The sequence below is a fragment of the Ambystoma mexicanum genome, chromosome 6p, assembly GCF_040938575.1.
Source record: "Ambystoma mexicanum isolate Mex_15411 chromosome 6p, UKY_AmexF1_1, whole genome shotgun sequence".
Taxonomy (NCBI): domain Eukaryota; kingdom Metazoa; phylum Chordata; class Amphibia; order Caudata; family Ambystomatidae; genus Ambystoma; species Ambystoma mexicanum.
Window position 1 is genome coordinate 1,378,718,742 of NC_090935.1, and position 27,651 is coordinate 1,378,746,392.

At 44.8% G+C, this 27,651-nt stretch overlaps 1 protein-coding gene across 2 annotated transcripts in view; it reads right to left on the bottom strand.

Annotated features, from left to right (window-relative positions):
* Positions 1–27,651, bottom strand: part of LOC138510440 (phospholipid-transporting ATPase ABCA1-like) — a 2,356,352-nt gene that overhangs the window by 161,364 nt on the left and 2,167,337 nt on the right. For both annotated transcript variants that reach the window (XM_069626098.1, XM_069626099.1), the window contains exons 45-46: positions 5,527–5,661; positions 241–344 (exon numbers count right to left, since the gene is read on the bottom strand). In XM_069626098.1, the coding sequence (XP_069482199.1) occupies positions 241–344; positions 5,527–5,661 (239 nt within the window). The remainder of the gene's footprint in view (positions 1–240; positions 345–5,526; positions 5,662–27,651) is intronic.

The following is a 27,651-nucleotide window of genomic DNA, read 5'->3' on the forward strand; positions in this document are numbered from 1 at the left end:
CAGCAAAGTTACTCCACTGCCAAATCCCCTTGCGTCACCCATACCACAAAAAACCTGTGTAAAACAGGCCCGGTCCAACAGTAGACCTTGATCATACAATGACGTAGAGCAGCAGCTCGGCCTTATTTTCAATCTGGTCTGCATTTTTCAAAGGACATAAGGGAACATTTTGTGGCAGATTAAGTTCAACATTATCAAAGTGTTTGCGATGGTAATAGCAAAAAAGCAGCTCTCCAGTACCTGTGTGATGTTAAAATGACAGAACGCCCCTCCCGAATTATGCTCAGTATGCAATCCCACAAGAAACGGCGAGCTTTCGGGTCCATTCCTGTTGTTGGCTCATCCTAGAAAATCAAGCAAAATAACTCATTTAGGATCATAGTATGAGATTGACATACATTAATGCACACGTGTTATGCTATTCTATATTAAAATAAAATAGGTGGTGGCTGGAAGGTTTAGAATTCATCTTAACATTACTACGATGGTAGCATTAGACTTTCCACCCGACTACACTTCCAATTTTGTTGTATTTTTTTGTTTCCAAGAATTTGTAAAATACAATGACTTCCCAGCAAATAATCCTCTTGGACTACTTGTGTGGTGCTTTAGTACTAGTGACATCTCGTTTGAAATGCAAAGGAAGGGAATACGGTGCCAGATTCTGATGCTGGATTGTGTCCCTCTCCACCATTACCAAGACCATGAAGCCCCCCCCAACCCCTCCAGTCTTCTTTATGTCTTTATGTCCCGCAAATACTTTCAGACATGGCTAATCATTCTTTGCCTCAGCACACACAGGGTTGCAGCTACACACAGCTAGGTGAAATAGTACTCTGCAAAGGCAAGGATGAGTCTAAATTACGGGTCCTGGGGTAACCCTGCCGTGCTACCAGCGGTGGCTGGAAAGTCAGGCACCGGTTATTTTGTTAGTCCACATTCCCATGGAGTCCCATAGGACACAGGAGCACCGGCGCCGTGCACAGCGGTGCTAGTGCTCCTGTGAGAAATCTGCGAGCGGGTGCCGTTCTGCCCGGCAGGTCCGATCCTGGCTGGTGGGATGGCACCCGCACGCAGAGTTGTAGTGTGTCGGTCTGGAAACAACGGTGCTGGTAGGCTTACCGGCACTGTTGTTTCTGGACCGGCACAATTGTAATGAGGCCCTAAGGCCGCTAGGAAGCCCAGTGCCCTAGAAAGAAAGTCCACTAATCTGGACCACTCTAGGGCCCGCTTATTCAAGGTCCCATGCGAATTCGGGAATTATTTGCACTCTCGTGAACCATAGCATATTTACTTCAGGCATCCTTGTCTTATCTGTGAGCAGAGGATTATACTTTAGTGAAGGAGGTGATAGGAAATGGTGTAGGAATGTCCTCCGTACTCAACCAATAAAAGACACGCTCAGACAGTAAAAGTGGTGCACACAATTGGGACATTTGTTGTTCCTTTTTTCCATGAACACTTATCTTTTTCGGATTGCTAAGAAGTAAGCATTAATGTCCAATTCCTTACGCAGTTATCTAGCTTTTAATGTTTACTTCCATAAACCTAAAGGAAAGTCACCCTTTGCCTTTCCCTCAGTCACCCCTCCCTTATGTTGCCAGCCTGACGCGTCTGCAGTCTATGCTGTCCTGCCTTGAAACAACCCAGTTCGCTTTTTCGGGTGTAAGCAAGCAAGGTATGCATAGCTTGGGCTATTGGCACTGTGTCAGCCGCATTGCCCCCGCAATTACAGGGACCATACTTTATAGTAAGTGAGAGTGGGGAGCGACCAGGCTCTTCAGCCGGTGTGCTACAGAGAGACCTCGAGAAACCCCCTTGCTATCCTGTGGTGCTGGCCTTAAAAACAGGGGGCAGCAGCCTGTGCAAGCTATGGGAATGGGTGGAGGCCCAGACGGACCCTATATGATACAGTCAGGGATGATTGATATTGCAGTCTCAGAAATTGCAATGCAGTACTTTACACTTGGAAGGTTTTTCTTTTTAATTTAAATCTAGTTGCTCAATTAGTACTCTGTTGTATCTAAAGTGATTTTCTTTAGTTGTAATCGCCATTCCCTTTTAAAATACAAGGCTTCGGCCCTGGAAAGCACCATTAGTGTACCGTTTACCCCTTTAAATGTAGTTCAGCTGATGCAAGTTGTACAACAGAATACTGCATTCTAATAGGAGCTGCTGCGGATAGATTCTTATACACCTTGCAGGTAACACAAGGTCATTTCATCTAGCAGTTTGCCAGTTACCAGTTTAATCATCGCATAGAGCACTCCTATATTCTTCTGTGAACAGAGCAGATATGTGTCACACTTTGGACAAGCCATTGAATTTTGGAACAGGAAAGGGTCCTTACTGAGACAGTGGGCCTCATTACGACCCTGGCGGTAAGGGGTTTACGCCAGCGTTAGCTGCGCCGACCCCTTACCGCCAATTACGAGGTCCCTTAGCGCCATGGCGCTTTTAACACCTGCTTTTAGCAGGTGTTAAAATCCATGGCGCTGAGGGACCATGGAGTTAATTACGCCACCGTAATTTACGGTGGCGTAATTAACGCCTTCCCCACTCCCATTATGCCCTATGGGGCAAAAATGGGAATGGGGAAGGGTAAATGGGGATTGGGGACTTACCGCCCCGCCGACCTCGGAATGGGGCGGTAAGTCCGCCAACCACCATGGCGTAAACGTAGTTTACGCCATGGTGGTAAAGTCACGGCCCAGGCGGTAACTTACCGCCTGGGTCGTAATGAGGCCCAGTGTCAATTTCCTGCATTGGATGTAGGAGGAACACCGCACTACGACTTTACCCTATTACGTATGGATGTGTTGGTGCAACAGGCCTTTTGCACATCTCCAAAAGTGCCTGAAGTGTGCACGTGCCTGTTTCTAAAATGCATTAAGCAGCTGATGAACCATTTCACAGCAGCATATATGATCGGTAACAATTGTGTGTTGGTGGGATACATGTATCCAGAAACTGCACCCATTAACGTTTTCCCAAGTCAAAGCCAACTAACACCAAACAATGGGCCTCATTACACGGTAGGCGGTAAGGGTTTACCGGTACCGGTAAGGGCACCGGTACCGGTAAACCCTTACCGCCTTACTACGAGGTCCCTTTGCGGAACCCAACCTTAACGGCTGGTTTTACCAGCCGTTAAGGAACGGGCCCGCTAAGGGACCTTGGTGCTAATTACGGTACCGCAATTTGCGGTACCGTAATTAGCTCCTTCCCCATTCCCATTGACCCCTATGGGGGCAAAAATGAGAATGGGGAAGTGCCTTGGTGAATGGGGAATTACCGCCCCCGCTCACCTTGGAGTAGGGCAGTAATTCCGCCATCCACCAAGGTCGGACACGGTAAAATACCGGCGGCAACCATGGCGCTAATAGCGCCATGGTTACCGCCTACCGTGTAATGAGGTCCTATGTCTAACATGCACACTTTACAGGGAAAATGTTCATATGTGCAGATAACAAAAAAATACACGAAATTATATCATTCTTCATTTTGCTTAGTTCAGTAATTGAAGTAAGACCTGCAAAATGTTTGCAAGGCTTACTTCAATTGCTATCTAAGCAAAATGAAGAACTATACAAGTACACGTAGGACCATTGTACAGTGAATTAGATGTCAAAAAACACACGAGGGCTTTCTCAAGAAGTCTTTGTCGTAACAATAGACTTCATCATACATTTATACTTCTGGTTCATTCAAATGTATTAACACAAAAACAACGGTTCATTGGGAGAACAAATTATCATAGTGCGCTTATCAATCGTAAGTGAACACTTATTGGATGGTAAAACAGTGTACTAACTGTCCCTAAGGGAAGAACACCCTGTCCCTGCCAGGAGTGCCTATCCCTAGGAAGCGTGTGATAAAACACCTATCTAAGGGATAGTTTAAAGAGATCTGTCCCTCTGCGCTAACACTTGTGGCATTCAGATACATTTCTAAGAACTCAAATTTACAAACAATCAAGATCACAACTGATCATTTTCAGTTCACGTACTGACAGAACTGGGTATTAGATTCTTACAGATGTCAGCTCTTGTCTAATGCTGCATCAGCTGTTGTAAACTAGTGGATTGTGTATTTTAATCCACACTTGGGTATTGCAATCACCAGGTATGGTCAGTGTGGTCCACTAAATCAATTACTTAAAAATTGGCATTTTTAGAGTCCATGTTCTAAAAGGCTCACTCTACGTGAGTAAAAGCTGAAAAGGAATCTATAGAGTGTCCATCTTTCATGTATTTGGATAGCTACAGGATAACAAGAGTCCTCGTGGTCCGTATGGTCGACCGGTTTCGATGGCAATATAATTCAGACCATCTTCTTCAGGACCGCTGGTTGTAGAAGGGAAGTGAATTCTGGTATCGGTGTGCCGAATTCTTCAGCACCAAGAACGAAACGCCTGCCTCTCCTGCTGGGTCTGCTGCCTGGCACCTGTAAACTGTCAGTATCAGCTGATGTATCACTAAAGCCCTGTTGCCTACAATGGCTTGAAGGGCTGCTGTGTGGGAAGGGTCAGGATTCCATGGCAGGCTAGATGCACGCATCGTACCTACGGACACTGCAGGAGTGCTCCTGTGTCTGTGTCAGCAATGTCCTTGAGTGTACGGCTGCTTCGTCTGCAATTGCATCTACAAGGTCTTTTGGGGTGGGACCAAGACTGATTTGCATATAGTCTTTCCCCTTCTGTAAAGGCTTGGCAGGCTGAAAAAGGATGGTCTGGAGGGTTGACCAGAGTTGTGCCTGTGGTTATGATGTATCCAAAACCTTCCAGCCATCAAATTTTGGTTTTGTTTAGTCACCCTGAGTGTGATGGGTATGCCCAGATGTGGGTCCGGAGCCTGCTGGGCCTAGAGACCCAAGCTACTCCTAACTGATGATGCCCAACAAGGCCAATACTTGTCTCGGGATGCTTGTGGTCTCGTGCAGAAGGAATGTGAGCTAGCAGTTCGGGCTGGACTGCCTCTTTTGGGGTGAGGCCAATCCTGATTTGCATATGGTCTTTCCCCTTCTGTTATGGCTTAGTAGGCTGAACAACAATGGTCTGAAGAGTTGCACAGAGCTGTGTACATGGTTATGATTTCTTCAAAACCTACCAGCCATCAACTTTGGTTTTACTTCCCTTTTAAAAATGAAATAAAACACTTGTGAGACTTTGACTGCATTTTGTATACCTATATACAACACCCCAGTCCAACCCAATTAATTCATCCACAACTTCACCCAAACAATTTAGAAACTAAGTTCCTCAAACTCCAATTTGTATGATATTTGTCACCAAAATTGAGAATATGATTCATTGTGAACCCATCCTGCCCATTTATCCATGAGCATTCAAATATCCTTCAAGAAACAACTTAAATTCAATACCACCCGTTTTCTCAATATGACATTAAATAGCCCTGTTGTTGACTTGATGCCTACACTGTGGCGTCATCTGTAACAATACGTTTCATAATGTTCGTTTGTCAGCAATACAAAAACACAAAATTGAAGCAACAAAAATAAAAATACCAAGAAAATGATAGCTGGGCATCCAATAAGAGCCATTGCTGTGGAGAGTTTGCGTTTGTTTCCTCCACTGTAGGTTCCAGCTGACTTGCTAGCATACTTAACCAGTCCCAACTTCTGTATGCCCCATTCGGCCACCTAGAAAATATAAAAATCACTCAGTCATACATATGAAGTTTACTAACTGAATATTCAATAATAAACTTTGTAGGTACCAAACTACAGTTTAATTCCCCAAATGTATAGCTCAAATTGCCCGTGGAAGGTGTAAATAAACATCATCATGTTAAATAATATGAAAACTGGAATTAGCTATTCGATTTTGATTACATTCCCACAAGAATATTCATTTTTCTTTTCCTTTTTGGATACCTGCTGTTCCACCCAAGAAGCACATACAATGAAGGTATGCAATCGCCTTGTTTAGCAGACCGTAACAAAGTCATATATCAGTATACGAGGTCTGCTGTTTATAACACTTAGTTCAAGTCAGTTGCACAGCACTGAAGCCCAAACCAACACTGTCTGTAACTGGTGATTAGAATCCACCTGATTATTGAGGAGATGTGTATGAAATGATGAAAGTAAGTGCTATAGCACATTTTCCCTTCTGCAACTTTAGGATTTATTGTGTACATGAAGTTGAACATGAAAGTTGGGGAGTAGAACACTAGATATACAGATCAATGCGCTGATCATGATTGTTAAAGGTGGACCCTGCTGTCAATGATAGGTTGTTAAGAGATGTTACTCTTCCTTCTCGGTGAGTTCAGAGCAGGTTTGGGTAAGAACCAGGATCGCACAGGTGCTGGGTCACTGATAATGTAGTTTGTATAGGTTAATTGGTTTATCAAGCAATAAATCAAAAGACTTGTCACTTGTTTTTATTGATTCAAGTGATTTAATTACACACTTCAACCCAACACGTCTTTCGACCCAACATGTGTCTTTTTCAAGGCTGTGGTGAGTATTCATGATTTGCAATAATGTTCATTATTGGTTGTGAAAAAACACCCGAGTAGTGAGAACCAAGGTCAGTTGTTTGTGCGCAGACCTGTGTTGATAGTGTTTGGTTTGATTGTATTGTAGCATATTTGTACACAGATGTGGTGTGATAACATTTATTTGCATACGCATGGCATACAGTTTGATTACTTTGCAATGGTATGAAGGTGATGATTGTGAGTGACATACAGTGCAACAGTTGTGTTGGATGGGTTGGAGTTTATACATTTGAGAATTAAAGGATGTGATGACGAAGGCCACCAGGGGGCGCCCTAATGGTAGCAGCCTGAGCGCATCTGTCCAGACCAATGGGCCGAAATATGGATTGACCCACCCTACATAGCCCCCCCCCCTTTATGGCAAGCACCTGGATTGATTGAAAGCCCTACATCTGGGGCCGATTTTTCTAAAAATGTAGGGGTTGATATCTGCCCTATATGAGACCCTGGTGGAGGCGGGAAAAGGGGATACAAAGAAACTTTGTCCACAATGGCAAAGGGATATGGGCATTGAAATTGAAGACCCAACATGGCTTAAATTCTGTCATGGGCCTTTAAGGTGTATATTTTGTGTCAGTATAAGCTCCACCCAATTAAATTGTTACACAGGTGGCAATACGACCCAATCAGGTTGTCTAAAATGTATGTGGGCATCAGTCCTGAATGATGGCGCGAAAGTGGCGCCAGAGCAGACTATTGGCATATGTCGTGGGGTTGTGTGAAAGTGCTGTTTTTTGGAACAAATTCCTCGGGTTGATAAAAGAATTAGACAGGGTAATCCGTAGTAAGATCCCGATGTTGATATTGTTTGGGCTGGAGGAGATAGAGGGGGAATATTACACCCTTTCGTATTTGGTGCATTATCTGTTGCTGGCGGGGAGGGTGTCACACTGCAAGGAATATATATTTAATGGAACGAGTGACATCAGCAATTCATGGTGGTGCTGCAAGCCTGCAGACGGAATAGGGGGAATTTTGTAAACGATATATGCCGCCGGATGCCGAAGTTGAAATTTGGGGATCAAGCTATTCATTAAGGACACTGCGTGGTGTTCATAAAGGACCATGGAGAGGAGCACTGGGAGGATTAGGATGTTACTGCAAACTATTTGAGTCTAGTTTATGTGTTTACCTATACCAGGGTTAGGGAGGGGGAGGGATGTGTAATGTGCTTGTGGCCTTTGTGTAATATTGTTGGCAATGTACTATGCTGTATTGCTTAGAAATTCAAGAAATTAAAGAAAGAAAAGGATGTGGTGTCATGTTTGAAAACATAGATGTGAAAGTAATACATGGGGCCTCATTACGACCTAGGCGGTAAGTTACCGCCTGGGTCGTACCCTTACCACCATGGTGTAAACTATGTTTACACCATGGTGGATGGTGGATTTACCGGCCCATTCCAAGGTGAGTGGGGCGGTAAATCCCCATTTCCCATTTTAGACCTTCCCCATTCCCATTTTTGCCCCATAGGGCATAATGGGAATGGGGAAAGGCGCTAATTACGCCACCTTAAATTACGGTGGCGTAATTAGCACCAAGATCCCTTTGCAGCATGGGTTTTAACGCCTGCAAAAAGCAGGCGTTAAAATCACCATCCCGCAAAGGGACCTTGGAATCAGGCGTTAAGGGTCTGCGCCGTTTACGGCGCCGTAAACCCCTTAACGCCTGGGTCCTTATGAGGGCCATGGTAAATTGAACCAGGGAGAAGACGAGAAAGGAAAATAAATAATGCACGTTAGTTGTTGAGGGCATTGGTACCGGGCCATGTATGACCATGGATGATATGTTGCATGAGTGTATGGCTCCTTACCATGTGTGATATGCACAAGAGTGGTGTTTAAGTGTTGAGCTCTTGAGTAAGGGCTCTTGTTGAGTAAACTGCAGGGTAGACATAGATGATATAAGGTAAGGTACCATTGTTGTCACACTGGTAGTGTCATAAGTTTAGAAGTTGCATTTCTCCGAACAATAGTGCTGGGTAGTTAAAGGTTTAAACATACTAGGAAGTACCTGGTATGGTGCAGCTAGGTTATGCCACTAGTTTAAGGAATGTCTTATGTGATACAGCTGCTGATAGGCAGCATGATACATTCAACACTGATGAATGTTGTGTCCCAATTAAAGGGACGAGAGAGATTACAACGTCATGAAGCCTGGTACTCAATCTGTCAAAATACGAACTGTCACCATTTGAAGAAACAATCCTCAATCTGTCATTTGCACCCACAAGCTCAGATAACCTAACTGAGGCACACATTGACCTATTCAAATAAATCAGAAAACTAAACATTTTAAAATTCTCTGCTAAGAAAATACTGTGGAAAACAACAACAATGGAAAAACTACTGATTAGTGATGCAAGCTTGGAAAACCTGGAACATCCACACCTCCTTGTGAACTTGGAAAACGGAAATGTACACTCCAAAGAGACATTTTACAGGACCTGGATATCAAGGAGCAAACCTTGAATACCCTGAATTGAAAAGAAAATTTAAATTCACACAAAATCTACAGGGAGACAATCCAATAGAAATTTTTCATAAAGCGGTCACACGAGACCAGCACAAACTAGAGCACTCCACAAGGCAAAGCAGGAACAGAAGCCAGAAAAATCTCAATGTAAATGAACTATGAGCCCTTAACCAGCTGAAGAAGAACACCACTATCATCATTAAGGAAGCCGACAAAGGCGGCAACATAGGTATTCTAGACAGGTTAGACTACATCAAAAGGGCAATGACACATCTGGAAACAGCAGATTGCTATGAACCATTAGCATCCAACCCAACCAACACAATTGTAACACAAGCCAAAGACCTAATCAACAAATGGCATAAACAATCTACTAACAGACAACAAACACACATTCTTAAAAACTGACCACCCATGGATGCCAACCATTTACTTTCTGCCTAACGTCCACAGAATTCACACTTATCCTGAGGGCAGACCAATCTTAAGCGCCATTGGATGGGTATTAACAATGTCATAGAAACAGAGGTACCAAAGATCCTACCTGTCCTCAGAGATACAATGCATACCCTACTGATTTTGCAAGGCATCAATTGGAAATCCGGATACCTACTCGTGACACTAGATGTTAAGGCCCTATACACCTCCATCCACCACACACTAGCTCTAAAAGCCTTGAACCACACCTATGCCAATGCCTGAACTTCTTTCTATTCACATGTCAAAATGACCAAGGAATTCTTGGAGTTTTCACTCACAAACAATGTCTTCCTGTTGAATGGTGTATACTACCGGCAAATCAAAGGCATTGCTATGGATGCGACATATACCCCGGCAGTGGGTAACCTTTTCATGAATCATTACTAACAGGTTTTTGCATTTCCTAACCCAGACTTCAACTGTCATATATACAAATGGTATAGGATATTTATGATGTACTAATGATCTGGTCCGGCAAATTGGAATAGCTTGCCTCCTTCAAAGAATACCTTAACACCAACTCCTTTGGTATTGATATTGATATTGATATTTTATTTCTATTGTGCTCGTACACAAGTGTTTCAGAGCGCGACAAGGCAAGGGAGGGGAACAGGGGAGAACAAAACAGCGATCTTACTAGTCCCATTGACATTGAGAATGCGCAAGTGCATGGGAGAGGGGGAGGGGAAAAGTGCATGGAAGTGGGGAGAAGTGGAAAGTGTGAAGCAGAGGAGAAACAGACAAATAACAATAAATAAATAATAAAGGCAACAAACAGTTTTAGTGCAGCCAGAAATTTGCAAGTGCTAGGTTTAAGGCAGCAGACAGGGTAGGTCTGATAAGTGCAGGAATAAAAAGAGGGGGGGCTGTATGGGTACAGATACAGACCTCAATGCAAGCGGTGGCCCAGAGGCAGTGCAGGAGGGTGGCATGGTGAGCAGGTACCTGGGCCCGGAGGACAGAGGGTGGCCAGGTGCATGGTGCCAAGAGAGAACAGATACACATGGGAGAGGGGGAGTGAAGGCAGAAGAAAAGAGGAAGGTCTTGAGGTGCTTCCGGAACCAGAGATGGTTCTCCTCAAGTTTTAGAGTGGCAGGGAGGCTGTTCCAGAGGGAGGCCCCAGCCGAAGACAGAGATCTAACCCCAGCTTGTTTCTTTGAAAAACGACTGACCATGAGGGAATTGGAGGTAGAGGAGCGAGGAGCTCGAGAGAGGAGGTATTTGCGGGGGGATGGCTAAAGGTATTTTGGACCCAGGCCCCAGAAAGCCTTGTGGACAATGCAGAGGGTTTTGAATTTAATCCTTGCTTCCACTGGGAGCCAATGGAGAGATTTCAGAGCTGGAGAGATACGATCCCAGGGCTTGAGGCCAAGGACAAGTCTCACAGTCCTGTTCTGGATTAGTTGCAGAGGGCGGAGAGTAGAGGCAGGTAGATTTAGAAAGAGGTTGTTACAATAGTCCAAGATAGAGAGAACCAGGGTGTGGGATACCATGAGCTTCTTGGGGAAGGAGAGGAAAGGCAGAGTACCTCTGAGGAGGTCCAGTCGGAAATTTGACTTTTTAGAGACCTCAGAGATGTGGGCAGAGAAGGAAAGGGTGGAGTCAAAGATGACCCCAAGGTTCTTAGCCTCACAGGTCGGGGTAGGAGGAGGGCCAAGGGAGGCCGGCCAGAGAGTGAGTGGAAAGGATGGTGAAGGTGTGCCGATGAGGAGGATCTCCGTCTTGCTGGCATTCAGACAAAGATCATTGACGGCACACCAATCTTGAATGGCAGTTTCCATGAACATGACGGGCCAAAGAGTCTAGAATGCTCAAAGTCACTCCTTTTTCGGACAATCCACAAGTGCACCACTGACTGGCACGTATGCATAGAAGTATCCCGATAGACAGCCATTCCAACCATATCCAGGGCATATCCTTCCGGATCCAGGGGACCCGATGGAGTATGTGGAACTGAACACTAAAATGGACTGCATTCATTAAATGCCAAGAAAACACTGGGCCAGTGTCACTACTGACAACAAGACATAGCGGCGTTAGTAATGGAGCACACTCTCAGCCCTGCACAGCATCACACAAACACAAGCTGGTGTACATGAAAAACATGCTTACACAGTTCTGTGGATAGAGGACAGATACATATGCATACTGTCAGAGTTTGTATTATTGTTCTCACAAGCCAAATGCAGTAACGCTAAATACAAGGCGACAAGAGATCCTGAGAGAGTTTACAGATGCTTATGACAGCTAACCATATGGTACTACAGGAGCATATAGGGAGCCTGGTAGGACCACAGATGACTAACTTATAGGAAACACAGCATAGTTTGAGCATGAATACATTACATTATAAGTCTAAGGAAAATTACAGAAGGCCTCAGCTACAGGACACCAGACAATAGAAGCAGGCTCAGGCTGCACAAAGCGGGAAGTTCGAGCTCACAGCCAAGGTCAGAGATAAACTAAGCGCATTCAAAGCTTCAAACAACAAGGGGCCAACTGCAGGAAAAGCGAATAAATCCTCATACATGCAGACCAAAAGAGCTACATTTTCAGGTCCACAACCACGTGATGCAGCCGAATGTGACAATGGGCATTCACCCGTGGTGGGAAGACGAGCTATTCTCAGCAACCCAGCCGAGAAGTGAAACAAATGTTGGAACAGGGAACTCACTCTCATAGGCAAACATGGTCTACTACCAGATACAATTGGGACACAGAATCATTTCATATCACCTTGAAGAGGTGCACAGAGCGCTGATAACCAAACTGAGTCCCAGGCCTGGGGAGACCAAATCTAACCAATCAAGATACAGAAATCCAGGCATGGATGGCAGAGGGCAAGGGCCAATGGTTGTTGAGTATCGCAGAGTATTGTCAAGTATTGTCGATTATTGTCACGCATAGTATGGACAGGAGTGGAGGTAGATGTCATTTTTGTGGTTAGGGCACATTTGGTTTCGAGGTAAAAGCTTCTGGTGAACAACCTAAACTATTAACTCGAGGGCACAAATGAAAGAAGTTATGTGACTATATGATCTCCAGTGGGCTGGGAGTTTTAGCTCGAGTCATCGATAATGGTATACTCGTAAGGTTTAGCAAAGGGAGCTGGCCTGGATTGGGGAAGGTGATTCTTCTTGTTAAGTCTTACAGAGGCATATTATCTACAAGTAGACGCTGTAGGTACAGATCAAACACTAGAGAATATTGGTATTCTCTGGTAGAAGGCAGGAAGACAGCTGTGGGTTTATGTGGGATTTTCTTTATACATTTTCATGTAAGTGAGACCTTAGCATTGTGCACGCTGGAAGTGGTCTTTATCATTACCTTGTTCAGTAAGTTGGTGACGTCACCAATTAGGGCTTTGCATAGGACTTGGAAAGCACAAGGTGTTGTGGACAGGGTGTTTATACCCCTTAGCTTGACAGAGGAGGTTGTCTAGTGGCGGTACGCGGAATGCGCACGTGCAAGATTGGTGGGTGTGCCTGACGAGGTGGAGAATTGAGGAAGGGTGGTGGATGGAGAGTGCATGACAGGTTGTTGTGGGGCCAGAGAGGCTCAAAGAAAATTGAAAGTATTACCACTGTATTCTATTTTTTCTTTCCCTAACAGCAGATTGACGAAAACCTTGACTTGAGGTCAAGTAAGAATAAATGCAATGTATCAAGGGAAATTCTGGGGTGACACACCCCTACAGCACTTATGTAAGACCCTTAGCCCCAATAAGGACAATATTTGTAAATATAGCGCGGAATGGGCGAAAAGCACCAAGGGGAAATTGACTAAACCATTACCACAATGTGGATGGTTCTCCAAGAATGTGCAGCAATCACTACTGACACACTTACAGGACACTTTTAAGGAGAAGAAGTTAGCCAACCACATGTCAATATATACGAGCTGTGGCGGATGTTTCAGGAGGGCGAGGGGGAAGTAGTGAGGTGTCAAAGGATGCTGAACCAACAGGAGGCACTGGGACCAGCACCCCCATCCTCCGCTCCTCCACCCTCTCATGCGAGCAAAAAAGCAGAGGACACAGATGATGAACAAGGGTTTTACCCACTGTGGGAGTTAAAAGCAGCTGAGGGGTATTCAAATTAGCAAGGGGGGTCCTGGGAGTCCCTCTGCCAGCCAAAAGTCCCGGTTACGAGAGACTTACCCAGATTCTTTAGCTCACTATCTTTTACAAAGGAGAACTATCCAAAACATATCAGTCTTTGTCCTGCCCTCGGCAGTCCAGCACCGAAATGCTAGGCAATTCTCCTCTGAACAAGAGTACCAACAGTAACACCAGACATGTGTTTCGGTCTGGTTGGACCTCATCAGTAGGGTGGAGCTGTACCTCGCTTAGAATAGTGAGCAAGGGATCCACGCCTGGATTCTCCGAGTAACTTTGTGTGAGACCCAAAGTTACTTAAATTATGCAAATTGACAAGGGGGGTCCTGGGAGTACCTCTGCCAGACATTAGTCCTGGTTACAAGAGACTTACCCAGATTCTTTAGCTCACTATCTTTCACAGAGGAGAAAATGCAAAACATATCAGTCTTTGTCCTGCCCTGGGGCAGTCCAGCACCGAAATGCTAGGCAATTCTCCTCTGAACAAAAGTACCAACATCAACCCCAGACACGTGTTTCGGTCTGGTTGGACCTCATCAGTAGGGTGGAGCTGTGCCTCTCTAAGAATGGTGAGCAAGGGTATTTAAACCCAGTATTTCAACCACCACCATGTAACAAGGAGGAGGGGGAGAAAGGAATCGGGCAAACAATCAGTGAAAAGGGAACAAGCAGTGAGGTGCCGAAAGGCACGAAGGAGGGGCTAGATGGCATAGCCACCAACGAGTGGGTGGGGGGACAGATTCTCCTAAAGCTAGAAGGGAAGACAACAGCAGAGGCAGCATGGCGAACAAGGACATGGAAGGCCTTAAGGGGAGCAGAAAAGCAAAGGACTGGGCAGAAATAATGGAGGAAGTAGACAGAAGATAGAGGTAAGCAGAGGAGAGACGTGAGAGAGCGTGTGCAGAGACAGACAAAAGGAGGAAGAGAAAGAGTAGGAGCAGTGGAAGAGGAGGAGGAAGGAGCAAGACACGATTGAGAGATGAAGGGAAGCAGATGAGAAGGCAAAGCCAAGTGTGAGTGAACAGGGAATGGAGGAAGTGGCAGATAGAGCGGCTCATGGGAGAGCGCAATCAGAAGGAGGAGGAGGAGCACATTATCACAGACATAAGGGCCCGATGGGCAATGGGCCCAGGAGACAGCAAAGGTGGAGACGGTAGGCGAGCAGAGCCAGGCATCACAACCATGCTGAACAGGACCGCTACAGTAGCAGACAGAATGGGTATGGGGGTCGCATGGTGAGAGGGGTGACATATAATTGATTGACTCTAGAGGGAAGCCCGGGGAAGACACAACCTCTAGGACACTGAGCTTCGTAGAATATGTTTGTATTGATATGGAAACTGACATGGAACAGGACACAGGGGAAAGTGGGGATGAGGAAAGAAGGCGATCTAAGCACAGGTCTCCGGGGACAGCACAGAGAGAAGCGTGCCATGGGAAGGAGAAAGGGATGCAGAGATGTCTAAGGATGACAGGGATGATTGGACGCCATGGACCAGAGACGCATCATACAACTCTGATAAACCTGCTCCCATACCTTGAGAGACTAGGGGATCTTCCAGGACAAAGGAAGGGGGAGATCGTCATAGCATGTACTGACACTAAGAATACTGGGGGATTGGATAGATGCACGCGACTGACACAAGGACCGAATGGGAAGATAGGGTTCACACAGCTGCCCCTGTTGGAAAAAGGAAGGGGGCGACCGCAATATATACCATGGAAACACATCGACAAGCAAAACTTGAGGTGTAGGCTACCCTTGTTAACCGTGGGTGCAGGGAAATGGATATACAAAAAGGAAAGAATTACAGTGGGACAGAAAATTAGCAATGGAGAATGTAAAGGGACTTCTAGTGGCAATCCTCGTGGAGGCAGCAGATGACATATGAAGAAGGGAAGGGTACACAGGAGTAAACACCCAGGACACAGCACACAACGGTTTGCCATTTGCAAATTGTCAAGCAGCCGTATGGAAAGCTCTAAGGACACACTACCTAGACATGTCAGACATTAGTGCATTATGGCACACAAGATGGGGGAAGATGAAGACCCCTTACACTACATTCAGAGGATTCAAGAGCTTTGGCACCTTCAAACGCGAGAACTCATAGGACAAAACGGTAGCATTATTTTACCACATATTGTGCCAAGGCTTACCAGAACTGGTACAGAAGCAGCTTAAGAAATTAGTAGGCATGAAGGCGAAACCTTGGCCAGAGATACCGCTTATGGTAGAACACCATTGTAGGTTATTGCAAGAAAATGTGAGGAAAAAGTGTGAGGAAAGAAAGTAAGAGGAAGCACAGTTAGTTCAGAGGAAGTTGTCTAAATATGCCATGGAAGGGGCAGTACTGACAAGCATGGGAGGACAGGGGACACTGCAGCCACAATACGCACCGCCACCTGTAAGGGGAGGATTCATGGGGTGGGGGAATGTGCAGCACGGGTTTCGAGGAAGAGGGGGACCCGAGAAGATGCAGGTACGGTCCACAGATACATCACAACCAAGGGGGATCCCAGGGAGGTTTTGATACTAGCAGCAGCTGCAGCATGCTCCAGGGTAGAGTTTTTTGGGGGTTTCCAAGAGCATGAGAAGGAAGCACCACAGTGCTCGGGGTGCAGGCAGATAGGGTACATTTTTCGAGATTATGCAGAAGCAGGGGGGGGTGGCACAGCATGGGGGATGCAATACCAGCCAGCATACCAAGGGGAACAAGATGCCAGCATACCAAGGTGAACAAGATGAGTATTACACACAGAATGAAGCACAAAAACAAGGACCAGAACTGAGCACATACACGCAGCCACACCTGCCAACGACACTGACCCCACAGATGCAAGCATCTTTACTGCAGTATTTGCAATCACTACAGATGCCCCAGACTCAAGGTAACACAAAGCGTACGTACGTGGCACAGCAGGTGCCGCAGACACAGAATAGCATACAATGAAATGACGGGACAGTGGCACGCACAGACTTCATAGCAATAGCTCCCAATAGGAACCTGACAGGGGTCACCATGATAAGGAGCAATCCATTTTCGTGGAATGGGATGTCCTTATAACCTCAATAGGACAGCCCACAGACGTACTTGGTGTGTTCTATCCTGTTGATCACACGCAACCCTGTGGAAGAACCACACATTGGGGTGACGATAGGTCACAAAAATGTTTCATTTCTTGTAGACACACGGGTGACTAAATCCTGCATCTGGGAGGGGAGATATGGGTTGTCAGGCGATACCATGAATACTGAAGGATTTTCTAGGGATACGGAAGCGGTTCCTTTCACAGATAATAGGTCACTTTCTATAGGGGAACATGATCTATCCTTGCCCCTACTTCACTCTTGACAGACACCTGTAAACATACTGGGGACAGACATTATGAGCAGACTTAACATGAATGATTTAATTCCCGGACAAAAGGACTGTCTTCTCCACACCAGGGATACATTTTCTCAATGTACTAGAAATCATTGAAGCCTACTGTGGACGAAGGGTACAGAGCGGGATGCCAGTGTATGAGGAGCTATTCCTAAATGGGACCCAAGGGAAGATGTGGCGCATTCCAAATGAGTACTTGTTCAGACCACAGATACCATTTGATAAGGCGGAAGGGATGATAGTGACACTAGAATTAGAGGAAGTGATTCTGAGAGATGAGTGGATAGCAGTGCATGGGATACTTGATACGGGACAACCATGGTGAGCAGTGATCACTGTAGCTGAAGGATACATGTTGACCACAGTGAAAGATGAAGAACTATTCCGGGACAACAGATCAGACCATGAGATGGTGTTCGAAATGAGTGTCACATATTGGGTGAAGATACATTACAGAGAGGTACCACAGAGAATGGTGATGGTGCTGACTGCACCACCAACCATTTTCGAGGAGGATCTGGCCAAGGTACCCAGCATCTTATGAACCACTAGCCCCTATGATGTGGGGCTTTTGAAGAGGATGGGAGTGGTTAAGGTCAAGCTGAAGCCAGGAGTGATTTTACCCCCAGTTAAACAATATCCACTCAAAAAGGGAGGCAAAGTAGGGCATCTATGAGACAATTGTAGCATTAGCAAAGCATGGCATCCTAGTGCCTTCGGAATCAACACACAACACGACTGTGCACCCCATCAGGAAAGCAACAGGGGGGCAGTGGCATTTTATACAGGACATGCACCTGCCTAATCATATTGTAGAAGCAGAATATCCTTCGGTTCGAATCCAGGGACAATTTTGTGCAGCATTTGAGCGGAAGCTGCCTGTTTCACGGTCATAGACTTGAAGAATGCTTTCTTCTCAATACCACTACACTCAGACTACCAAGACTTATTTTCTATATAGAAATAAAAAGTGGAAACATACAAGACTTCCTCAAAGCTACAGTGAATCACCCTCCATATTCAATAGGGTCCTCCAGATGGACCTAGGCAATGTACAGATGAAGAGCAGTCATACAGTCATACAGTACGTAGATGACATATTGATCTGCATCACGACTGAAGAGCAGTGTAGAAATGACTCAGTGCGCATGCTGACAGTGTTAGCTGACAAGGGATACATGGTGAACAAGGCCAAATTACAGTACTGTCAGAAAGAAGTGCTATACATTGAACAGATGATCTCGGCAAAATCGCCGACAGGTGACGCCAGAGAGGGTGGAGGCAATACGCAGGACAGCCAAACCCACAACAATTAGAGAAATGCAGCAGTTCTTTGGGTTTTGCAATTACTGCAGGGCATGGGTCTTTGACTACATCACTTACACCAGACCTCTACTGAGTGCACTCAAGGAAGCACAAAAAGGGGCAAGATCATATGATGGACAACAGAAATGACTGAGGCATTTAATGAGCTGAGGGAATCAATATCCACAGCTCCATTGTTAGGGATCCCAGACTATAAAAAGGAATTATTTTTGTTTTCACCCTCCGATGGGGTACTGGTGACAGCAGTCCTGACCCAGAAGATAAGCTAACGCTTTACTCAGGTTAAGCCTTCATGACATCCACAATACATTGAGGACTGTCACAATGGATGAGGAGGGGTTTCAGGCAGGCTGATGGATCACCAGTGCAGCATGCAGCATGCACTCTTATTAGGCATACTAGTGGACATCATACATCATCCTGAGCAACTAGCAATAGCCAAGCACACACACAAGGGGAGGGCCCTATTTGAAGGGAGGATGATGCAGCAGACACAGAAGCAAAATGTGCTGCACATTTTGGAGAGCTCCTGGAAATGGAGGCCCCATCACATGCCTGCGACTATGCAAGAACAATGATACTCCAGGAGGGTTACAGTCGATGTATGCCCATTCTCTCTGTGGATTGAGGCTGGTCCCTGTTCTCATCCTGATGCCCTCAGAGCGACAACATTTCTAGTCTGGGAAGTGTTCCCACAATGGGTGTGTGTGAGGTCCTGCAGTCTGACAACGGGCCATACTTCACCAACGAGATGTTCCAACACATCAGAATGGTGCTGGGCATCCAATACAAATTCTCCTGTGCTTATCACCCGCAAGAAAATGGGATGAGTGAACAGTTCAATGGCCTTTTGAAGGAATCCATAGCCAATACTAAAAGAGTACAGATTTGGCTACATTGTCTTCCTCTAGCCCTGTTCGCATTGTGCAATAAGCCCGAGTATGACCACCATTTAACCCCACACAAGGTGGTGACAGAACAGCGCATGCAACTTCCCCTGGCTCTTCCCACTCAGGTGATCAAAGATGCGCAAGGTACTCCAAATGTTTTGGGTCAAGAAATGTATGATTATCTTACTCCTTTGATTGCTAGTACGTCTTTTGTTTCTTGCCAAATACACCAACACCAGGGAGGCCCTGAAGCTGACGGGGGAAGCAACAGTGCCAACAACAGAGAAGACTTTCTTAAACAGCCACCTGTATTCCCTGGGGACAGTGTTCTCCTCTGCAATTTCACTTGGCGTTGGGATGCACCCAGATTTACGGGCCCCCACATTGTAGAGGCAGTGATTGAGAGAGCAGTAAGGCTCGAGGGTAAAACAGTCTGGACTCACATCAATGACATCTAGCCCTACAAAGCTGTGGCCTCACCTGGCAACGAGATCGACAAGGCCAATGATCATCTGCACAAAGAGCAAAGAGATCATTTGGAACCAGCAATGCCGAGTAAGGGACACAAATGGTTACTCACTCATGGAGAGCAGAGTTAGGGCAAGGACTCCCTACACATCCATTAGTTTTCTCTCTACATACATTCTTTGTGAACGTGTGACTGTTTTATAGCATAATGGTTTGTGCTACCCAGCGATTCACAACCTGATACTTTCCAAAGCCAATTTGTCCACTTCATTAGACAGTCCAACAGATTCCGAGCATGTCCTCCTAGTGTGTAGTACCATGTTTTATAGCATATCTGGGCCAAGCTTACCCACAACTCGAATGAGGAAACCCATCTGTCCTCACAGTACTCAGAGATCCTAGAATTGGAACTGTGTGGGAACAGCTATGTATCTTTGCAATGACCAACTACATGATCCATAGGGCTTAAAACTAATACAACACTAATCTATTAATGCAGTTTTTGAACATTTCGGGCAGGAAACTCATATCTTCAAGCTGCACAAGGATCCAGCAGCACAGGTAAATGGGAGAAATAATTAAAAATATGCTTATTTTGTTGTGTCTTTTATTCCCAAGTGGGGTCCTTGCATTTATCGTTTGGCAAATATCGTTGTACCTTGTAAAACCTCTTTATCCTCTAATAACATTATCCCAACCCCCTCAGGTGGAACCACAATGTTAGGTGGACAGGAGAGCACTGTGAGCACAAGAAGGAGAGGTAAGCGCAGTGCTGATACAGACAAGGGGGAGGGTGTGGACATTCCCCTATGAAGACAGTGACATAAAGACTCTTGACATGATGAACAATTACTGGCAGTTAGACCAATCTATACAATACATAACTGATGGCCCACAGAAAGGTGAGAAAAAAACAATAACACTGAAGAAACTTCCCTGCCCGAAGAAGGGGGTGAAAGAAATAGCAGGAGAACCAGGATGTTGGGACAGACCACAGATGCTCATGTATGGCCAAATATACACAGAGGAAGGATGGAGAGATGGAGTAGTAGGAAGCAAAGCACACACCCTAGTACAATCACCAGTGAACAAAGTACAAGGAGAAAATGACAAGTGCCTGAAAGAATGGGATGCAAGTACAAAATTGCTCATGGCGGTAGACAATGAAGCTGGACCAATGCACATAAAACCTCTGAAGAAACAAACATTATGCTACAAGAATGAAGGAGAAGTGGGGGTTGGAGATAACAATGAATGTTGGTAAACATAAAAGCATCCAGCAATGAAGGTTGGCACAGCAGTACTGATGGACCACTACTAGACATGTGGGTCCAATGCATACAAGAAGCTGACACCCAACTGGGGAGGAGTTTTCTCGTTGCTGCACAACAATATGCCATCACTGGTAGTGCCTGACAAGGACATAAAACAGATGACTTCTCGAGGATGGATACAAACACAAGAAAGAAGAGTTCTGTGGCAGTAAAAGAAAAGGGAAGAAAGAAACGGTCTGTGGAATTGAGTAAAGAGAGGAAACTACTTCTCATCAGAATCAGAAGCATCCCTAGATTATGTAGCACCAGAGCATAGGTTATTCAGCAGGACAGAAATGTTTTTCATGTCAGTGGTTCCAGCAGTTCAGACATACACAAACGTGAAATGGCTGCAAATAACCCGATGGTAGTTGATGCTGACAATAAACTTTACAGTAAATGGTTTTAATGCAATAAAAGAATAGCTCCGAGCAGTAAGGTTGATGGCTCTCCAGAACCGATATGTTCTAGTCTACGACCCTGCAACAGTAATAGATAGTTTTCTGGGGACGAGCAGGTCAGCCACCTGACATGCGACGGCCAGTAGAACAAGTGGTATATGGGCTAACCATAGGTGATACCACTCCCAGCACCCAATCAGTCGGGGAGATAGGTATTTGAGAGAGGGCCCAGGTAATGACGCCATTTGAGGTCAAAACTGTGGAGCATGTCTTGAGAAGCCGAGGAAGTACTGGAGAATTGTGATTGTCCTGTATAATCCCTGTCAGATTTTTGTAATAAACAACAGCTGGGCTTGCCCTTGACTGATTCCTCCATTATTCTGGGGATAGGGTTGTTGGGCCCTCGGGAGTCTATTCCCCAGACCTCTGGTATACCTGGTTTTCTCCCCAACACTATAGACTTTTTAGGCATTAGAATTACAATTGATGCAAAAGGTGTGCACACCACAAACAGAAATCCAACAGGAGAACTATGTTCTTTTCACCACTAGCTGCCATAGAAAGACCGTCATACAGAACATACCCAAGGGGGAATTAATTTGGGCAAAAGAAATTGTAACAACCCAGCATACCAAGCAGAGTGCACACTTCTGAGAGAAAGATTCACCAGCAGAGGATACCAAGACAAGAGAATTGAAACTGCAATAAATACTCCCACATCTACTATTAGGGACACACTCCTTACACCTAAAGTGAAGGCCAAACCAAGAGATTTAGCAATACGATAAGCCACTCAGTTCCACCAAGACAGCTATAAACTGCAGAAAATCCTGAATAAAAATGGGCACTTGCTAGCTTTAGATCAAGACATCCACAAATGGATCCCAGCAAGACCAGAATTATCTTTCACAAAAGCACCTAACTTAAGAACAATACTCAGCCCTTCATACATGACACCAATACAACCGGCAAGCCAAAACTGTCTCACAGCCTCAAAAGTATCTGTCTTCCACAAAGGTGGTACCTGTTCCATGTGCCCACATGCACTAAATGCCAATCCTGTCACCTTCAATGACACCCACTGTCACTGGATCGAGCAATTCATCAACTGAAGATCAGAATGTGTTGTCTATGTCATTATTTTTGTGTGCAAGCTCAAGTACGTTGGAAGTACCATCAAGGAATTAAGGACAATAATCCAAGAATATCTCAGCCTCTATGATCCCAGGACGAAAGATACCCTCTGGCTGCACACAGTCATCAGAGTCATCAGCTGGACAACATGAATGACAACCACTTCATCCAATTCATCGGTCTTGAAACAGTGAAATGGGACACAAGAGGAGGGGATGGCAAGACTTTACCAAAGAGAAGCAAGACTAACAAGCAAATATAGATGTGTTAGCAAGGTTTCAATAATGAAAGTAAACGGAATGTTTTCTTGGGAAATATGATGTATCTTTCCTTTTGTCACAACAATGCAACTCTTTGCATACCAACCCCACCTTCAATCACCAGATCTGGAACGCCACAGAATCAATTCTGTAGGCCAGGGACCCACATCTTGGCATACGCATACACCAGTTAACAGGATATTTTTATATGTTTTCTATTCTCAGGCTTCTCCCAGCCCGCATGTAAGTATAGCTCAGCACCACCCCACCATCTCACATATACTGCGCCGCAAACATTTTGGCAGGGCACAGACACATCTTCAGTCAAATCCAGGGACCCTCACTGTACACATTGCAAATACACATTGTCATGCCTGTATCTCAGCCCCCGAGTCCAAAAGGTCTTGCAAACAAGACTAGCTTTAAAATTACAACACACTGAACTCGTGACAACATGCTGAATGCATGGCTCAACCGAGCACCCCTTTGCACCGTACTAATCCTTCCATGTATAGGTTCTTTAGGGTGGGATTTCGGCACCAACCCCTCCCCTCTTCTACAGAACCCTTATCCAAGGCCATGACTAAGCACTTGCAAGAATCAAAGGCCTCCCAAGCCACAACCCCCACCTAGGCTACCTAGTTCCCATGGGCCCCCGCCAGGCCCATCTGCTCCACTGGTTATGCCAAGACACCCCCAGTAATTGGGACTCGGCATTCATCAGTGTTGAGTGTACCACACTGTCTATCAGCAGCTAACTCACTGAAGCCACCCTTTAAACTAGCGCCATAACCTGGCTGCACCAGGCCAGGCACTTCCCAGCATGCTTAAACCATTTAATACCCAGCACTATTGTTCCGAGAATTGTACATTTTTAACTAATCACACTACCAGTGTGACCCCAATGGTACCTAACATTATATCATCTTTCTCTACCCCGCAGGTTACTCAACAAGAGCGCTTACTCAAGAGCTCAATACCTAAACACCACTCTCATGCATATACCACCGGTAAGGAACCATATACTCATGTAACATATCTTCCGTGGTAATACATGGCCCACTAACCATACCATCAACAACTAATGCACATTATTTATTTTCCTTGCTCTTCTTCTCCCCAGTGTTTAATTTGACATGTATTACTTTCACATCTATGTTTTCGAGCATGTTTTCAACCATGTCACCACATCCTTTAATTCTCAAATGTATAAACTCCAACCCATCCAACACAACTGTTGCACTGAATGCCATACAATTGCAATGTAATCAAACTGTATGCCATGTGCATACAAATGAATGTTACTACATCACATCTGTGTACCAATATGATACAATACAATGGAACCAAACACTGTGAATAGGGGTCAGCGCACACTCTACTCACCTTGGTTCTCACTACTCAGGTGTTTGTTCACAACCAACAATGAACACTATTGCACATCATGAATACTCACTACTGACTTGAAAAAGACCCATGTCGGGGCGAAAACATGTCAGCTTGAAGTGTGTAATTAAATCACTTTTATCTATAAAAACAAGTGACAAGATTTTTCATTTATTTGTTGATAAACCACCTAAACTATACAAGCTACATTATCAGTGACCTAGCGCCTGGGTGATCCTGGTTCTTCCAGAAACCTACCATGAAGTTGAACATAGGCGTACTTGCTGCATGAATCACAGACTACTTTGGTGTACCAAATTTATGGGCGATCAATAAACACATCAAATGCAAACTGTGTCATCATTTAAAGCTGTCACTTTAATCCTTTTCAATATTTTAAGATATGTCTTGGAGCAGCTTGGATGTCAAGATCGATGTTCCCCACAAAGCATACTTTTATTGTTGCTGATAACAATGTTTCCAATGTGTATTACTGGCCACCCCTGCACACTTTTTCTCACTCTGATATGTTCTCTCTCTGATCTTGGCTCACACAACACCCTCTGACTGTAAGATCACCTGATTTAAAAGTTAAAAAATGTTCTTATTGCAAATTGCACAGGGAATGCACTATATGCATTGTGCAGAGCACCCCAAAATAATATTCTTAAGAATTCTATTGGCCACCCTTAATTTCCAATTCATTACTTCTGACTACTGAGATGATGTCCTTGTGACTATTGCTGACCTTAAGAAAATAATGTTATTAAAATGAATGTGGTTCCTTGATACGATTTCTTTTTCTGGACATTTGTAAAAGTAGTACTGGTATTGGTGCCCACACACTTTATTATGAATAACGGTGCCCAGGCCAGAGTAGAGTCACTACAACCATTACATACCAGAAATATGATCTAAAAAATGGAATTCGAATAATCTCTAAATGTTACACATTTGAAATTGGTGTAATGGTTTAAATAGATGGTTGGATCACAAGACAAGTGAAACTGTCACCTGCTTAACTGCTTTGTAGAGCTGGTAGTAGAATAGCATAGCATTCTCCGCTTGGCCTTACTTGGTACAGTGCTTTTACATGGTTTTGATATTAGAACCAGTGCAAGTGACAGCAATCCGTTATGTATGATGCCAGTCTGATTTTCCAGATAGTGCGGACCCATTTCCTTAAAGTGCACTAAGAGCTTAAGCCAATCCATGCTTCTGCTTGTTGTGGTTTTTATGCATCCAAAATTCTTCAATATTACTGAAGGCCCATTTTTATAATGCTACATGTACTTTCACAATTGGTGCACTTATACATTTGAAGTCGTTGTTGCTTCATGCGCGCACAGAAACTTGAACTAGAATGGAGGAAAGAATGGAGGAAAAACTACGACCAGGCAAAAATCATAAACTATCAAAAACAAATCTGAGCATAGAAAACGAAAATTCTCAAAGCCAAAAAGAAATAGTACAACCACCGAATCACAATAGCAACCAGCACCCAAAAATAACTATTCAACATCATAAATGAGATGAGAAAACCACCTGGATGCAACAAAACACTTGTACCTTCACATAAACTATGCAACAACCTTGCAGATTACTTCTACAATAAAATCACTGAAATACATGGGATTATACAAAGCAGATCAATCGACCAGACCGCGCACCATGCCCCACCAACCCTGGAACCACAGAATAACCTGCAAAGCTTCACACATATATCAGTAGAGAGATTCATCAAGCTGGTGAAACTTAGCAATAAAGCAGGTTCACCAATGGACCTCTACCCACCAGACATCTATGAATCAATCCTCACACAAGGCACACATCTGGAATGCCACAGAAACCTCCTCAACCATTCGCTCTCAATGTGGTGAGTTCCACGGTTTTTCAGATCTGCGTACATAAAACCACTCCTCAAGGATACTATGGGCAATGTGGAAGACCTCTCTTACTACAGACCGATATCAAACATTCCCTATCCAGCAAAACTGCTAGAAACATATGTCTACGAACCAACACTGTAACATGTAGAAATACACCAACTTCTGGACCAGGCACAAGTCGGCTTCAGACATAAGAGAGAGACCGAGATGGCACTTCTCTCTATCTGGGATGACCTAAAGACTAACGCAGACTCCAACACAAACTCTGCACTGATACTACTTGACCTCTCCATAGTGTCCGGCATAGTCAACCACAACACCCTAATCAAAATTCTGGAAGAAATAGGGATCACCGAAACGGTGCTACTCTGGATTAAATTGTTCCTACCTGAATGAACAGAAACAGTACGGATGAAACTATTCAAAACAGCACCAGGGGACACCGCTTTGTGGGGTACCACAAGGATCCTCTCTATCCCCACTCCTATTCAACATCTACTTAACCCAACTAATCAACCTCATCAAATGGAATGGCCTCACCTGCTACGACTACGCAGATGTCAACCAAATCATCCACAAAATCAAAGAGGTACAAGAGGAGAACACAATGCTGGTAGACTGTCTGAAAGAACTCTATGATTGGATGAACACAAACAGCCTCAAACTCAACCTGGGCAAGAAAGAAATCATGATCATATCCAAAAACCAGGAAAGCAAACAATACATCTGATGGCCAACAGAACTAGGAACGGTGCCCACACCATCAAACATAGTCAAAAACCTTTTAATCCTAATGGACAACGAGCTAACACTAGAACCGCAAGTAAATGCAATAATCAAGAAATGCTACTTCCACCTACACACAATCAAAATGATCCTACCATTCCTCTCCTTTACAAAAAAAACACTAGCCATCATTTCCCTCATCATGTCCAGGACAGATTACGCCAACAGCCTATCCCTGGGAAGGCCGGATTATCTACTACAGAAACTGCAACATAGACAGAACGCTGCAGCCAGACTTCTCCTCAAACTCTAACAAAGAGACCACATCACTCCTGCGCTAAAAATGCTACACTGGCTGACAGACAAAAAACGAATCACATTCAAAACAATGTGCCTAACGCACAGAGCAATCCACGGCCAAGGAGCAGAATTACTACAAAAGAGAATCACCATTTACCAGCCAACCAGAACACTCAGATCCAGCATACACCTGGAACCTAAACCGTATATAAGGAAAAAACCTGGTGGATCAACATTTTCATACCTAGCCACATAAATGTGGAACTCCCCCTCGAGAGAAATACAAAATATGAAGGACCATCAAAAATTCAGAAAACTCCTAAAAACCTGGCTGTTCAACTGAAAACCAGATGAAAACAAATGACCAGCACCCAAACACCTCAAAATGAACACACATGTCGCAAGACACAGGACCAAAGTGTATCACGACAAGTGCAGGGACGTGGAGAGACTTCTGAGTGGGAGAGAGACCCGGGTCCCCGTGTATTGCCTTAACCGGAGCGTGGTCGGTTGAAACACAGACAGAGGGGATAAGATTTGAAGGGGGAAGAGCGGCGACCGAAGAGAAAA